We start from the raw sequence: 17,379 nt of genomic DNA on the forward strand, positions 1-17,379 counted from the left end.
TCTATATTTTATAACATATTTGCAACTATAAAGAAGTATCAAGTTATTTTTTTTAAAAGGATCTTATGGGAAAGTATCCCAAATATTTTAATTTAATTTATTATTTTTTCTGATAAAAAGACCAATATTAAATATATCATTGTACTTTTTTAAAATATCACATGTTTAAAATTTCTTTTCAAAATATACAGAAGTTTCAATACTTTTTGAAGTAAAGATAGATAGGAACTTCATGCCACGTGGCTTTATGATTTGATGTGAACATTACCTTCTTTTCCTCACTCTTTTCACTTTTCAACGTTCTCTTACTCTCTCTCTTGTATCGCAATTTCCCAATCTCACGCCTAGGGTTTCTATCGCAAACCCTCCGCCCTTCCGGCTAGGTACCGATTCTTCCACCCAAAATCAGATCTACTTCACTTCCTTCTTCCTCCACATGCGATCCGTCCAATCCCAAATTTTTTCTTCGATCTCATCGGTATCGATCTGCGATTACGACTTGTTTTTTCCTTGCATTGCGTTGCAGGTCGCGTGCAAAGGGATTCCGAAGCTTTGACTTTGCTGAAGGATAAAATGAGGCCTGTTTTCTGTGGGAACCTGGATTTCGACGCGCGTCAATCTGATGTGGAGAGGCTCTTCAGAAGATACGGGAAAGTCGATAGAGTCGACATGAAATCTGGTATATCATTCTTTGTTTTCATTTTTTTTTCTTAATTTAATTTTGTTTAGTTTATTAGTGCTCTTTCTCAGGACAAATTTTTTGTTGCATTGTCAATTGTGATTACATATGTTCTGGATTGTGATTTTTTGATGATGGGTTTGGTATATTGGGTGGCAAAGTTGAAATTTTGCTGTGATAGTTTTAAACGTTTTGGTTGTTGTTGTGCTGAATTTGCTTCGTGGTAGTTGGACGGGTTGTATGAGCTGGAAGGTTTGATGTTTCACAGATGAGTTTGTTCTGTTGCAAGGAAGCAGGTTGGCTGGCGTTACACAGTGAATGGCGGTGTTTGAGGATGTGGAAGTTGAGATAAAATTGTACACTTGGGTTGAGTCTCATGTTTGGGACAGGAAAATGTTATGTACAACCATTTAAAGGAATCATAGAACTCATTGACCCTTTTCTGATGTCGGTTTGGATACAACAGGAAACCAAAGGAAGAAAATTATTCATTGCTCTGAAACTGTTAAGCGAATTAAGTTGTCACTTATTTTCTTTGCACATTTGGCAGAGTATAAGTAGTAAAATCCTCATATTTGTGTTAACCCAAACTTGTATTCTAACGCACCGGATATAAGGGATGAGATGCTTTTTTGTTAGTCTCTTAAAACTTTCTGTTTTTTTTTTTTTCTTTTGTCTTGAACGTGAATTGGAGCAGGCTTGACAACCCGGAGTCCATTGATTCTTCCATGATTTACCATCCCAAAATTGTCAACCGTGACTTCTATCCTCAATTGATTCTTGAAAGGGTCAAGATGTTCTTTGACTAGTTTCTTTTGAATGGATGTACATTTTCTTTTCCTTTTTAAGAAAGAGAACTGTCATTAAGATATGAACCCCCATACTCAATCATTTCTTTGTGGCAGGATTACTTGGAAAGTTGGAATGTCCATGCTCTTCTTGGATGGATGTGCTTCTCTGCATTTCTTTTCTAGAATGTGCCCCAGCTTCTCCTTCTTGTATTTTTCCAGAAGAAATAATCTGATCCGTCCTTGCCCTGCCATTCTGCATTTCCTCAGCATTCATTGATTTTTCATTCCTCATGACTTTTGCTCAGTGTTCAATTTCCAACATGTTTCAACATAGAAACCATGATGATTTCGCAACTGTGGCAGGTGTTGTGGTACTTCTTGACAGTTTTTATTCACGATTTATGTTGAATTTTTATCTCATCAACAAAGTTGATGCACACCATCATTCCTAAATTGTCTTCATGCCAGGAGTCCTCAAATGTTTAAATTAAGTATTTATGTGCTGTTTTTGTGTTTAACATTCTTGTTTCTTAGGGTTTGCTTTCATTTACATGGAAGATGAACGTGATGCTGAGTATGCAATCAGAAGGCTTGATAGAACAGAATTTGGTAGAAAGGCACGCCGGATTCGTGTTGAGTGGACTAAGGTAGGTTGTGGTAGGTAGTAAATTGTACTGTGATTACTACCAATGATAGTTATTATACTACCTTGTGTACATGCTTTTTTGATCATACTACAAATCAATACTAACTGTGCTAGTCTCACTAGTTGACACATGTTTGTTTATTCAAATGAACTTGTGCTTTTAATTGCTGCTTATTTTGTAATTCTGGTTTATTGTTCAAAATTTAAGTTTTTAACGTTCACTGTCTTTTTATTTTGATTTGTAGCAAGAACGTGACAGTAGAAGGTCAGGTGGTGGTGATTCCAGAAAACCTTCATCTAATTCAAGGCCATCCAAAACTTTGTTTGTTATTAATTTTGATCCAGTTCACGCCAGGCCAAAGGATCTGGAGAGACATTTTGACCCTTATGGGAAAATATTAAATATAAGGATCAGAAGGAATTTTGCTTTTATTCAGTATGAATCACAAGAGGATGCTACTAGAGCTTTGGAGGCGACCAACCTGAGGTTGTAATCACCTTCTCAATTATTGACCAGTTTTCGTGTTTCCCCATTCCCCGAACTTTTACCCCTTTGAAATACTCTGAATTCAGTAACATGAGTAAAGAAGGTAAGGGGGAGGGGATATATTTGCTAATTATTAGTTTAACCCTCTTTTTTGATTGTTTAATGCTTGATTTGCAGCAAGTTTATGGACCGTGTTATCACAGTGGAGTATGCCATAAGAGATGATGATGACAGAGATAGAAGGAACGGATACAGTCCTGAAAGAAGAGGTCATGATTCGCCTGATGGGAGGTATGGTCGTGGTAGATCGCCCAGTCCATATCGTAGAGGTAGGGGTAGCCCAGATTATGGTCATGGATCAAATCCATCTTCCCGACCAGAAACAAAAGGAAGCCCCAAGTATGAACGAGCTGAAAGTCCGATAAATGGGAGATATGATAGGTTTGATTTAATTAACTTGTTTTGTTTTCTTAAATAGTTTTTGGTGCTATTTCGTTATGTTCTTCTGACTTTTTTACTGTTCATGCAGCCGGTCTCCACCACCCCGAGAAAGATCACGTTCTTGAGGAAAAACTGTAGAACTGTGAAATTGTTGTTAGACCATTTTATTTTTATTTTAGTCCATAGTTTGGCAGCAAAAACTCAAACTTAGTAATGTATTTATATATTGTTATGTTTGGTTAGAACCTTAAATTGTTAAAGACATTCTAGATGTTGTTAATCGTGCTGCATGTCAAGTTATGGTTTTTCTTCTGCTGAAAAATGTTCTTTTGTTTGCCATATTTTAAACCGAAGGTCTGCTCTTCATTGCTTATGTTTCATTATGTAGATAAATACGTGATAAGTAAATATTGTGTGAAGATTCTATATTTTATTCTGTATACCTTTGTTGTGATTGCTTTATTATATAAGTCGAAAAATTTATTTATGTTTATTGGTTTGACATCATAATAGTTTAAGAGTTATTGTAATTATTTATATTGAAGTATCGTTAATATTTTATAAATATTAAGAAATATTGCTTCCAATATTTTTTAAGTTTAAATTCATTTTTTTGTCCTTGTTTGTTTTGTGTATGTTTAATTTTAGTTATTATAGGATTTAATTACTTACCTGGTCATTTAAATATTTAGAATTAAACAATTTTAATATACCGTTGATATATCGAGTTGCTAATATATTTTTGGAAAAATCATCGAATACAATATTTTTTTTACTTCAGATAAGTATTTATGAAATTTATTTTATCTTTTTTATTTGTACGTTACGATAAATACATGTATTTAAATTAATTAAATATTGAATGAATGATAATACTATAAATGACATGAAATTAATTATTCATGTACGATATCGATAGTAAAGTTCCAAATTAAATCTTAATATCTCACGTACACATTCATATTAATATTTTTATGTAAAATTAAAAAACTAATGTACAATTAAAATTTTAAAATTGTGTATCTGTAAAATATTATAGGAACTAAAAGTGACTTAAAACTCTTTTTGATCTTTCGATTTGATGACCTAATTTAAAAAAGAAAAAGTTGAGTTATGAAAGAAGGCAATGATGTGAGAGACGTATAACTGTGAGCGATTTTGAATTAATAAGAAAATGAAAAACAGCGACAGTGACCAAAAGTTTCACACGTGAGATATGACGACAATAACCTTTTCACACTAAAATTATTATTAGATCAAGTGTAGAATTATTTTTTTATTTTTTTAAACGAAATTGAGTTTTTTCCAACTTCAAAACTACATAATTAATATGACCAAGCATATGTTCACGACAACAAAACTATTCAAAGCATCAATTTTATTTTTATCAATTAATTTACGTTAGAGAATTCTTGTCAACCCTGAAATTTACAACTCATAAGATATAAACGTGTGTAAATGTTTTCTTCAATCATTTTGTTTGCATTTGTTTGTTGTTACCATTTCTCCGCAAATCGCGAAAAAATGGGATACGTTTTTTTAAATAACATTTTAATAATATTTGAAGAATTTGTGTTTTTAATTTATGAGAAAAATGTTAAATTATTTTTCCTACTCAAATATTTCATCCTTGATTTTAAAATTTGTCGTTTTTCAGTGGTTGTTTTTTACCCAAAGACCAAGTAAACAATCGTTTTATATAAATCACTTCATTTTATTAGAAATATCAATCCCCACTTAGTTATTAGCAAAAACAATAATATTGAGACATCTCAATTAATTAATTTTATTTTTAAAATACTCTTTAAATAAAACACTTCATTTTTTTTTATAAATTTCTTAGCTTCAAAGTCTTATGTGAATTTATTTCACATTAATCATCTAGCTCATTAAACAAATAGGATTTTATTCCATCTCTCTTTCCATGTATTTATTTATTTATTTACATTATTTTCTACAATAAGTACAAAGCCAAAGTATCTAAGTAATTCAATAATGTTAGCATATGCTTGGATTGTTCAATTTCCATCCATCCACTTATCTAACATTGTCTCATCAATCGTAGTAGTTAATATACATAATTTTTGTGATTTTATTTATTTGGTGAACTCGTACATGTCGGATAGAATTTAATATTATACTTCTTTTCTATTCATTTTGTATTTGTTACAAAGATAACTCATATGATGAAGATAACATATTCATATATATATATATATATATATATATATATATATATATATATATATATATATATATATATATATATATATATATTGTTACATAAAAAATTAGGTAAGACATGAACCAAATAAAAAAAAAATATGGTACAATTTATTAAAATTGATGAGAAACACCATTGTTTGGATACCATAATGAATCCAAGATAGTAATAAGAGTAGTAAAAGTTCTTTGATTATTGTGAATTTTATTTTGAGCGTCAAATTGATTGTTTTTAATTTGTATAGTTACTTGGAATTCACGATTATATCTTTGTCAACAATCACCAACTACAAGACCATTTTATCACAAAATTTAGCTTGTGGTCTTGAATTTGAGTTATGTGACCACATGTTTTTGCTAATACCTCTCCACTGAGTTTCTTTCTCTAGAATGAAAACCACCTCTATTATTAATTCTTCCTCCATGATCACCATGACCTTCTATAGTTTGGAGATTTAGTTTGCCTTTGCCATAACTTATATTCGGAGTTCTAATTGTAGCTTTATTTGCATGATATCAAGTTGGTCTCAATTTTTTTTTCAAATATTCTTTTTGGGCCAAAAATAGGATTCCAATAAATTATTTATGAATCCAACTATGACATGATAGAAGTGATAAAAGAACCAAATTCTTCTAAGAACTCATCAAGAATAGACTTTATGTGATCCTCTAAAAAATTTGGTGATCTAATGACAACTAATAAATCGATACTTTGCTTCGTTGATAAAAGTAATTTCTTTTATTGACTTATCTTTCTTGATTACTCATAACTACAACTTCAATTTTCTAATGTTAACTCAGGTTTGAGAAACATAATATGTTTTTAGGCACTTCATGATTTAATGCAAGTGTTCCAATACTTCTATTTTGGTGAGGATTGATGTAGTTATTGAGGTCAAGAGCCATACAACCAAGAATTGATCTTATTACACAATTCAAGAATGAACTTGTGAGAAACTTCATCTTCTTTAAAATTAAACTTTGCTAGTATTGTATTTTCTGCCAGAAATCGTTTATTTAACATGTTACTACCACATCAACAAGTTTTGGTAGTAGAATTTAGTGGAAATTCAAGTAGAAAAAATCTAAAGAAGTGAAAAATAGAAAGATTAAGTTGAAGATATTTGGAAAGTAATAATCATAGATATAATAATTGATACTATGTGAAAATTATATAAAAAATTGAAAAAAAGAAAAGAAAAATAATCGGAGAAGACAAATATTATTAATTGTCCAAGGTTGAAAATGAATTATTATTCATATGTTACAAAGAGAGACCAAACAAACAATCCACCAAACATACAACATGGGATCCACTAATAATATGATTAGTCAATAACACAAAGCATAAAGCTAAAATAAGCAAAACTAACTTTGTTTTATATTTTATTTTTTATCGGAAAAAAGTTTTCGCATCTCATTTTTTTTTCTTCGACGATACGTGTGTGGAAAACAAAACACATTTGGACGAAAAACTGAGCCTTTTTTTTTCCACCTTCAATTCTACAAATTAATCTGACCAAACATATAATAACGACAATACAACTATTCAAAACATCAATTTGTGATTCTTATCAATTTAAATCACATTCAAAAATTTTGGTCAACACTGAAATTTACAACTCAAAACAAGCGTGTATAAATGTCTTCCTCAATCATTCTGTCTCTGTATTGGTTTGTTACTATTTCTCCGCAAATTGTGAAGAAACGAGATAAGTTTTTAAATAACATTTTATAATTATTTTAACAATATTCGAAGAATTTACGTTTTTAATTTATGAGAAAAATAATCAATGATTTAAAAATTTCCGTCGTTTTTATTTATTTATTTTACTCAGAGACCAAGTAAACAATTGTATTATACGAGGAGATTTTTTTCTAAAAATATCAATACCGACTTAGTCATTAACAAAACCTATGTCGTAATATTTCAATCAACTTACTTCTTTTTTAAAATACTTTGTTCTAATAAAACACTTCGAATTTTCTTGTGCTTCAAATTCTTTATTCAGAAAAAGTAATTTAATTTTCATCGTATACCATTTCTATTTACGTTTTATTTAAAATTTTACTTTAAAGAAACTTCATGTTACTTTGCATAATTTTGAAAAGAATTTATATTTTCCTACAAAATGATCTTTTCATGTAATATTTTAAATTCATTTAAAATTAAGCTCCACTCTGAGCATTATAAAATGATTTTGTATCAGGTTATTCTGCTATAGTACTGGTTTACAAATTTGAAATTGGGCATTAAGATTTCATTAATTAACATTTAAATTATAACTTTTCATTTTTCTCTTTTAAGTGTGAGTTTTTTTTTTTATTTACCACATCTTCTTAACATGTGGCCTGTTACTTAATTCTAACTCAGTAATTATTTTTATTTTTTTATGATTTCTTGTTTCATGATTGTCAATACAAATATTTTCTTTATTAGTTCTTCAAAATTTCATACTGATTGACAATATTTTATATATAAAAAAATAGAAATTGGAACTAACAATCCAGTGGCAATTTCTATGAGCTTACCAAGCCAACAACATCACATGCTTTGCTTCACCAAACTTCTAATCAGTGGTATTTTCGTAATTTCGGTGCAAAAACAATGTCAAATGTTTGCAAATTCAAAAACATAACACTGATCATCACTGTGAATTGAAGAGAACAGTTCCTCATGATCCGTTCTCTTCACACGTGGGATATTCACTTTAATCCCTTTGAAAAGTAGCATCTGTCCCCACCTCACACGTGGCAATGTCTACACGTCATCACATTGCAACGTACAAAACAAATCCTTAGCATTTTCAAATTTTAACAAATCCCAACGGTAACCTTGTCTGTCCAACCCGCATTCTGCACCGTCCGATCATCGAACCTGCTCGACCTTTAAGCCTCATTACACTAAACATAAGCTCCCTTCTCCCTCAGCACGGACACTGGCTTCCACGTTGGTGAAAATTTGATTTTTGAATAGTGGGTATATGTGTGTGTGAACGTTGTTGTTTGTATTTTACTCGTTGTGTCGTTTTGTGAAGCTGAGTTTTTTATTAATACACTTTGTAGCAGGTTTTCGATTCAAACTTGATCACCACTTTCACCTAAAGTGTGTCGTGTCTGTTTCTCAATTATGACACAGAGACGTTTCTGATTCTCAGAAAATGAAGGGTATGGTTTTGGAGTGAATCCAGCTGTGTTTTGATTGATGAGTTTGGAAGCATTGCATTTCCATTTGCCAGTGTTGGTGGGTGGTTGGTGCTCTCTGTAGCTATTTCTGAAGCACACTATAGTGTGATAGAGAGTGTCAAGTTTGAAGATTAAGCTATGCAAAGCTTTAGCTTGTTTCCTTAGTTACTCATTCTTAAAGGTTGGTTCTTCATGTGCTTGTGTTTGTTTTTGTTGCTTCTTTGCTTTGTTCTCTTTCTACATATAAGAAAATTTCCATTCTTTTTCTTGCCTTTTTGGCGTGGAACTTGATATTTTCTCTCATGTCATTTGGGTTGCAGAAACAGTGGAGAACAGCTGTGATAGCTTATGACAGGATCAATTCATTGAAGATTTAGCAAATCAAGTTGGTTTAAGGTATATCACTATTTGAATTTATGATTTTGATTTTTCATCAATGTTAATAGTAGAAATGACAAAGATAAATAAAAACAGTAATGGGTTATTCATTGGATATAATTGGGTTGTGTAATACAACTTGAAGATAGAGACTTTTGTTTTGTGTCTTTCCTTCAAAGTAAAGCCTTTCCCTTTCTCAAACCGGTAGCCTTTATGAGGAGAAAGAAGGAGAAACCCTGCGAAGAATTCCACTTTTGAGGAGCCTCTCTTTTAGAAACAAAAATCCTTGATTTGGGTTGGAATCAACATGACAAACAAAACTTCCTAAATTTTCACCTTTGAGACTCTCTCCAACCAACCTTCATTTTCATGGTGGGAAAGTAAAGTTGGAGGAGGTTGTTGTGTCAATGACAAAAGTACCCCTTGAGAGGGTCGTTTACTACATTTTATGCCATGTTTGGGGTGGGTCTTTTTGGTCTAATGTGTTTGATTTGTATAATATTATCCACCGACGGCTCCTTAATTGGACTTAATAGTTAGCCGTTACACGCCAATTCCCTCACTTTCATCAACACCCTTTATCATCAACCATGATTTGGAATTTCCAAAGGGCATTAAATGATTACTTGCTCTAAAGTAAGGGAAAGAAAGCCTCGTGGGGCATCTTTAGGTACTTCAGTTTTGATGATGGTTTAGCCATGCTTTCGAACAAGATTTGTGTGTGATCATAAGATGCTCGACGTTATTGATGTTGGTCTTGTCCTTTTTATTTCTTTTTACTGTCTGAGAATTTTCTATTGGAGTCTTCATTTATAATTTACGTATTTTATGATTGCAACTGCTCTACAACTTTTTAATTATCTATGCTTATAGTATCATTGCCTTTCTCCATCATTTCTCTGAGCTTGGTTTTCTTCTATTCTGCAGCTTTGTTGACATCAATTCAATTTTACTTCACCACCACTCTGTCCAAATTTGAAATCATGGTGGAAGCTAGTAAAGCTGCAGTAGCAGTTGATGATGCTTGTTCAAGAGAGAACTGGTTGTTGCATGCACAGGAACTTGTTCCTGTGGCTCTTGCTAATGCAAAAGAGGTTAAAGTGTTCCCTGGTAGGTGGAAGATGATCATTTCAAAATTAGAGCAGATTCCGTCTTGTTTATCGGATTTGTCTAGCCACCCTTGTTTCTCCAAGAACGCTCTTTGCAAGGAGCAATTGCAGGCTGTGTCAAAGACACTTAAAGAAGCCACTGAATTGGCAGAGTTGTGTGTGAAGGAGAAGTACGAGGGTAAGCTTCGGATGCAGAGTGATCTTGATGCATTAACAGGGAAACTGGATTTGAATTTGAAGGATTGTGGTCTCTTGATCAAGACCGGTGTGCTAGGTGAAGCTACTCTGCCATTAACCGTGTTAGGTTCTATGGCAGAATCAGATATTGCAACACACAACAGCATAAGAGAACTTCTAGCACGCCTTCAGATTGGTCACTTGGAAGCAAAGCACAAAGCTTTGGACAGACTCTATGATGTTATGAAAGAGGATGAGAAGAATGTTTTGGCTGTTCTTGGCAGGAGGAACATTGCTGCTTTGGTTCAATTGCTCACAGCAACATCTCCAAGGATAAGGGAGAAGACAGTTACTGTTATATGCTCTCTGGTGGAATCTGGGAGCTGTGAACAATGGTTAGTTTCTGAAGGAGTTCTTCCACCTCTTATTAGACTTGTTGAATCTGGTAATGCTGTAAGTAAAGAAAAGGCTATAGTGTCTCTTCAGAGATTGTCAATGTCAGCAGAAACAACACGTGCAATTGTTGGACATGGTGGTGTTCGGCCATTGATTGAGCTTTGTCAGAGTGGAGATTCAGTGTCACAGGCTGCAGTTGCATGTACTTTGACAAATGTATCAGCTGTTCCTGAGGTGAGACAGGTTTTGGCTGAAGAAGGGATTGTAAGTGTTATGATCAATCTTCTTAGCTGTGGAATTTTGTTAGGTTCCAAAGAGTATGCAGCAGAGTGCTTGCAGAATCTCACTTCAAGCAATGAGCATTTGAGAAAGTGTGTTATATCAGAAGGTGGTGTTAGAAGTCTTCTGACATATCTTGATGGTCCACTTCCTCAAGAATCTGCAGTTGGGGCATTGAGGAATCTGGTTGGATCAGTTTCTGAGGAAACTTTGGTGTCTCTGGGTTTGCTTCCCCGTTTGGTTCATGTTCTGAAGTGTGGATCTTTGGGTGCTCAACATGCTGCAGCTTCTGTCATTTGCCGAGTTTGCAGCTCAATGGAGATGAAGAAAATGGTGGGTGAAGCTGGGTGCATCCCTCTTCTTATAAAGATGCTTGAGGCTAAAACAAATGCTGCTAGAGAGGTTGCTGCTCAAGCAATTTCAAGCCTAATGGTTCTGTCTCAGAATCGGAGAGAGGTTAAGAAAGATGATAAAAGTGTGCCAAATCTTGTGCAGTTGCTTGATCCAAGCCCTCAGAACACTGCCAAAAAGTATGCAGTTTCGTGCCTTGGATCACTTTCTCCATGTAAGAAGTGTAAGAAACTGATGATTTCGTATGGAGCAATCGGGTATCTGAAGAAGCTTACGGAGATGGAGATTCCAGGAGCTAAAAAGCTTCTTGAGAGGTTGGAAAGAGGGAAATTGAGAAGCTTGTTCAGCAGAAAGTAGAGGAACATCATTGAAAGTTGCAAATGAGACTATTTGTATCATGAAGCTTTTTCTTTGTTACTTTTGTTCTTGTCAATGTTGTTTCATTGTCTATATGAAACAAGTAGCTTAGAGTGTAAACTATTTGTAATCTGTGCAATCAATGTTTATTGATATAATCTTTTTTATCTTTCTGTATCATCGTTTGTTTCATTTCTAGAAACTTCTAATTTTGGTAGCATTAGAACTCTGGTCAACAAGTGAAAACTCTCAAAACCTAAGATGAAGTGATTAACATGAACACAACTTTGTCTTAAATTATGATATTTTTCTTTTATAAACAATCAAATAGAGTTGCACGTAACTATTCATTAAGATAAGAATATTATAAATATTAATAGCGACATCCTTTAAATTGTCTTTTCACACCTACAAATTGACTCTTGAAGAAACTATAATCACTCATCATCAACATTGAAAAAAGCCATGTATAACATTTAATTCCATCCAAATTAAAAAATGTTAACATAGTACACTATGATTTGGAACAAACTTTATGAAAATTTCCAGAATAATATTTCTAGAAATAAACTTTTGGAACGCATAATTGTATTTTGGAACCAATTTTTTGAAATAAGATTTCTAGAACAAACTTTCTGAAATGTCGAATTCGAAATAAGTTTTTTTGGAACACATGCAATACATTCTGAAAAAGCTTTCGGTACGAGCGTTTTATCATTTTCTCTTTTTCTTTGCAGTGTCCTAAAAGATATATTTTTTTTCTCTCAGTGTGAGTGCAGGAAGCAATAGGCTCCGGACTATCATGGGGACCGATCATGTATTTGGTAAATATATTTCATTTATATTTTAAGCAGGTCCATTACATTTTTTTTTAATTTTATTCTTTATCATTTTTGTTTTTTCCTTTGCTTTGGGAAAACTTCTACTTTCGTACATAACAAAGGCTTTTACTTCCTACACCCACAAATTTCTAAAATGATCATTTTATCTTTGAATGAGTGACTACCGATATATATATATATATATATATATATATATATATATATATATATATATATATATGTATATATATATATATATGTATATATATATATATATATATATATATATATATATATATATATATATATATATATATATATATATATTTGGAAACTTTTCAGAGTAGATTTTTTGAAATTTTCGAAATAAGATTTTAAAACGAAAATTTCAAAATAGAATTTTTTGAAATTACATTTTCGAAACATAATTTTTGTAATAAAATTTCCAAAATCGTATGAAATAAATTCCAGAAAAGGTATTCTAAAATAAGATTTAAGGAACAAATTTTATATAAAGCATATAATGTCTTTCAAAAATAATTTTTTCTACACATTCTCACATATGAAATATGAAATATGTTTCGAAAAGAATTTGTCAAAATACATAAATATACACGTTCTAAAAAAAAACTACCTGGAGCGAGTTTTTTCTTTTCACACTTTCTCTTTTTTCTTTGCCGTATTCTCCCTCTTTTTCTCTTTCTCTGTTGTGACCGTGACAATGGATTTAGCATGAGGCATTGATGTGTGCAATGGTGGGTCTTCTTTTCATGGTGCAGTAGTACTTGTGGGGTGTACTAAGCAATAGCCATAACCTTAATGTTTTGGTGATAGCTTGATGCCGTGAACCAACTTTAATGGCATTAATATAAGGAAAATGATAATATTCTGACAACCAATTTTTCACAACCACACTTATAACCTAACATGGTAGCTAACTGGGTATTTTTTTTTTCTTCAATTCTTTTGAATTTCCACGTTGACATTCTTTGAAAAAAAGCGGGAGGTAGCGAGGTAGGAAGGTAGAAAATGCGAGAGCACGTTGTTGAATTGGAGAGCACCTTCTTTGTCTTCTTCAACCCTTGTTCTTCTAAAAACCTTTTTTCTTTTTCATATCCTTGTTCTTCTCCAAAGCCCATATTTATGTGGCAATAGTGTGGGTTATCCAATTGGACGAAAGCTTCGACGGTTTGGCCTCCATATCCATTGACGTGGAAAAGAGGGATTTTTGATGTTGTTTGTAATGGCGTGATCTTTGTAATTGCGGGAATTTGTAGTTATCTTCTTTGTGGTGGAGTCTAATCATGGTCGCTTCTTCAAAAGGTGTGTAATGCTAAGTTATATTTATTTTTTAGTATTGCTTGTGATGTCTTTTTTTTTTTTTTATCTTTTGTAAAACCGAAAGATGAGGATGAGTTTTTGTTTGAAATTTGGTTGTGGAGGTTAGGGTTAATTTTTTGTCTTCTTATTTTGGTTGTTGTTGTTTCTGAAATGATTATGTTGACAATTTTTCTTGGATTAAGTCAATGTAGGTTTGAATGTGTGTTGGTTTTTTGTTTTTTTTTTTTTCCTTTTGTGGATTCTTGTCATATCACATTATGCTATTGAGTGTAGAAAACATGTTTTTTTATTCCATTGTGTTTTTGTTGTTTGCATGAGTGTGCATACTTGAGTTGATTACTATTCATTCTTATGGCTGGTAAACGTAAATACAATTCATCAGTGCAAAAGGTGGAGAAGCCAATCAATAAAGTGAAATCATCAATGCAGAAGGAGGTGAGTGAAATGTTATGTTGTAGTCATGGATTTGTTTTCTTGTTTGATATATTGTAGAGTATTTTCAATTGGTGTTTGTGTGTTTGCACTTTAATATAGGTTTGTATTGAACATCGATGCCAAACAAAGTACATTGTTGAAGTGAATGGAATATTGACACCTAGGCATCGTTCTAGAATTGAAGTGACACCTTTTACATGGTGCTTGAATATGTAGAAGGATTTGAACATAAATTGTCCACTCATAAGAGAGGTTCTTAGTCGATAGGTTCCAAATGGGGAATTCATTAAAATTTGACAGCACTTAGTCAAATTATATGTTTAAATGTGTCCATCTGTTTATGTTTGAGTGAAGCAAGTGAAGAGGTTCTGTTTGATAATGATGTTTATGATGAAGTTGGGTCATTGTTCCATAATAAGGACATCAAGATTAGAGACATCATTGAAAGGATAAAGATGTTGGTTAGTGAAGAGGAACATGTTGATAGTGTTTGTCGTCTTTATATGCTACTTTGTTTTGCTGTACTTTCCCAGGATGTCTAGGACGATAACAAACATGCCTTTTAGGTTATTAAATAACCTTGACAACTTGGAACAGTACAACTCAGCGAGTTTTGTACATAGTTTTTTGGTATCTTCTTTTAATAGGTCATCCAAGGTTTTAAGAGAAAACTTAAATGAACATACCATTTTTGTATATGGTTCAATGGGAGTGCTTTAGGTAAATGCTTTTTATTTTTAATTTATTTGATTATGTTTTCCTTTTTATGTTTATTAAGTATGGTTTTATGTTTGAAGGTTTGGGATAATTCACAACATGAGTTGCTGTAAGAATAACTTCTTCCAAAATGCACTTGGAACATCGACAAATAACAAGAATGATCTTGTAGTTTCAACAAGATGATAATGTTTTTTTTAGCAACGCCATTTTGTTGAGGAGTGTTTGTGTAAGAGGTATGATGTATAATTCCATTAGAAGCAAGTAAAGTGGTAAAATCATTAGAAGTGTATTCACTCCCAAGTCACAACGAAAGATTTTTATAGTAGTAGAGTGTTGGGTCTTTACAAGAGCATTAAAATTTTTGAAAATTGTGAGATAATAAGACTAACGTTTCATAAGATAGATATAAGTTAAACTAGTAGAATCATCAATGAAAGAGAAATAATATCTAGAAACTCCTTTGGTGAATACAGAAGAAGACCCCCACACATCATAAGGCATAAGATCAAAAGGAGCAAGAGAAGAAAAAATACTTTTATTAAAAGGTAAAGCATCAAATTTTTCCAATTTACAACCACTACAATCAGGAATATCACAATTATCCAAAGTACCCAAGAATCTCGTAGACGCTAAAAACTTTAAACGAGATGCAAAAACATGACCCAAACGAGAATGTCACAAATAAAAAAGGTGAAAAAGAAGAAGACAAATGAAAGGAAGATAAATCCACACTAGAGGATGCAACTATAGACTCCTTGAACTGCTTTAAGACATAGAGTCCACCTTGCCGACAACCTAGCACGATCACCTTATGCGATGTGCGATCCTATACAAACACATTCAAATGAAGTGAAATACACATTATATCTAGAATCACAGATTTTCTCAATAGAAGCAAGATTCGTAACAAGACTAGGTATGTAGTTAGGTGATAATAGTCTTCTTGCTTTGGGGCCACAAGAAGGTGGTTGTTGTCTTGAAGATTTTTAACAGTGCCATATAGACTATGTCTCACTAGGCTTAATTCAGTTCCCAAATCTTTCAGCTTTTATTTTGAAAATATGTAGAGTTTCACTCAGGTTCTTTTGATCTGAACATCTACACAAGCTAAAAGTTATACAAAGATAGATTGTAATGTTGTCAAAGAAAAGGTAAATAAAGGTATAATCAAGCTCATGCTGAATCCTACATCTCTCCAAAAGGCATCCATCTTCACCTAACCTCTTCCTCGTTGTCTTCAAAGGTCTTTGGAATAAAAAATATATATTCTCAGACTGATGGGCTAATAGGGGTGGGCAAAAACTCCAATTTTTTTGATATGGTCCACTTTTGCTCCGATCTAATCCATTTAAGATTCATTTTAATGAAAATCCAATAAATTTAAAATCTATTTATTGGATTTGGATTTCAATCTGATATACATTTTATACATTTTATGAATTGAATATCCATTCCATAAATCTACATTTTTAAATATGGATAATCTAAAAAATTCAATTCAAATTTTCAATTTAAATTTTTAGTTGGGTTAGGCTATAGGTTGAGATTGACCAAATTTAGTTATATTTGGTTGAGTTGGCATGACCTAAATTTCGCCATATTCTAGCTGAGTATGACTCGACCAAAATTTAGCCGAGTCGGCCATGAGCAAAAGGCAGCTAAGTCTGTCTGTGCTAAAATTTGACCAAGTTGGCCCCAACCAAAATTCTACAAATTCGATCGTGTCGGCCCTAAAGACATACATTTTAGAAAATTCAATTTAAATTTCTTTTATGATAAATGAATTTTGGATTTTGAACTTGATCCATATATTTGGATCTAGATTTAAATCTTGATCCAAATTTTTGGATCTGAATTCTAAAAAAATTCAAACTAGTTCTGCTGAAAAAATGGATTTGGATCTAAAATCTGATTCATTTCTTTGGATCTAGAATGAATGTGGATTGAATCATTAAAAATTCAATCCATGGTCACCCCTAGCTAATAATAGTTTAAATTGTTTTAACTATTATGTAAGTATCCCTTATACTCGGTTTTCTATGTATTGTCTGTATCTAATTTTTTCCTTTCTTGACTCTACTATTTAAGGGTGGCAATTTGGGGTAGGCCAGGCAGGCTGGCCTATAGAAAAAATGTGGGACTGATTGGAATGTTGAATCTGTTGGTCCACACAGGCCCGCCCCGCACAAGCACGCAGCCTACATGGGCTAAAGGCGAGGCAGAGCGGGTTGGCAAACTGGTCTTGTTTCTGTAAATTCCTTTTATTATTATTATTATTATTATTATTATTATTATTATTATTATTATTATGTATAATCATTATGTATAAGATAATGATTTTAGTTCTCGAATATATAATATCTTTTTATATATTTTTAGGTTAACAAATTTGTAACAGTCTTATAAGGTGATATGTAGCTATTGTACTTTAGCTAATCCTCGCTATTATTGTTTCTTGTTTTTGATTAGTTAGACTATCTGAAATTATTTAAATAGGAAATGAATATCAATTATTATGGATATAAAATTGTTTTACTCATTACAAATGTTGACTAGCTTACG

General features: G+C 32.3%; 2 protein-coding genes across 5 annotated transcripts; both read left to right on the forward strand.

The window, feature by feature from the left end:
* Positions 1-232: 232 nt before the first annotated feature.
* On the forward strand, positions 233-3,410 carry LOC114167180 (serine/arginine-rich splicing factor RS41-like). 2 transcript variants are annotated; one of them, XM_028052173.1, is made up of 6 exons: positions 233-383; positions 527-679; positions 2,005-2,117; positions 2,362-2,603; positions 2,781-3,044; positions 3,133-3,410. In XM_028052173.1, the coding sequence occupies exons 2-6, from the start codon at positions 574-576 to the stop codon at positions 3,167-3,169; spliced, it is 762 nt and encodes a 253-aa protein (XP_027907974.1). In that variant the 5' UTR covers positions 233-383; positions 527-573; the 3' UTR covers positions 3,170-3,410. The 2 variants fall into 2 exon arrangements, with proteins under 2 accessions (XP_027907974.1, XP_027907976.1); XM_028052175.1 differs by lacking the exon at positions 233-383 and adding an exon at positions 1,585-1,833.
* A 4,813-nt stretch (positions 3,411-8,223) lies between these two features.
* On the forward strand, positions 8,224-11,677 carry LOC114165726 (vacuolar protein 8-like). 3 transcript variants are annotated; one of them, XM_028050303.1, is made up of 3 exons: positions 8,224-8,634; positions 8,774-8,849; positions 9,759-11,677. In XM_028050303.1, the coding sequence occupies exon 3, from the start codon at positions 9,815-9,817 to the stop codon at positions 11,498-11,500; it is 1,686 nt and encodes a 561-aa protein (XP_027906104.1). In that variant the 5' UTR covers positions 8,224-8,634; positions 8,774-8,849; positions 9,759-9,814; the 3' UTR covers positions 11,501-11,677. The 3 variants fall into 3 exon arrangements, with proteins under 3 accessions (XP_027906104.1, XP_027906103.1, XP_027906105.1); XM_028050302.1 differs by lacking the exons at positions 8,224-8,634; positions 8,774-8,849 and adding an exon at positions 8,991-9,501; XM_028050304.1 differs by lacking the exons at positions 8,224-8,634; positions 8,774-8,849 and adding an exon at positions 9,454-9,581.
* Positions 11,678-17,379: the final 5,702 nt, after the last annotated feature.

Source organism: Vigna unguiculata, chromosome 10, assembly GCF_004118075.2.
Source record: "Vigna unguiculata cultivar IT97K-499-35 chromosome 10, ASM411807v1, whole genome shotgun sequence".
In the NCBI taxonomy this organism is placed as follows: domain Eukaryota; kingdom Viridiplantae; phylum Streptophyta; class Magnoliopsida; order Fabales; family Fabaceae; genus Vigna; species Vigna unguiculata.

Coding starts and splice junctions, on each gene's coding strand:
- LOC114167180 (XM_028052173.1), top strand. CDS start 574: ATGAGGCCTGTTTTCTGTGGGAACCTGGATTTCGACGCGCGTCAATCT. Junction 680..2,004: donor TAGAGTCGACATGAAATCTG/GTATATCATTCT, acceptor CTTGTTTCTTAG/GGTTTGCTTTCATTTACATG. Junction 2,604..2,780: donor TTGGAGGCGACCAACCTGAG/GTTGTAATCACC, acceptor CTTGATTTGCAG/CAAGTTTATGGACCGTGTTA.
- LOC114165726 (XM_028050302.1), top strand. CDS start 9,450: ATGATTACTTGCTCTAAAGTAAGGGAAAGAAAGCCTCGTGGGGCATCT. Junction 9,502..9,758: donor GCCTCGTGGGGCATCTTTAG/GTACTTCAGTTT, acceptor TCTATTCTGCAG/CTTTGTTGACATCAATTCAA.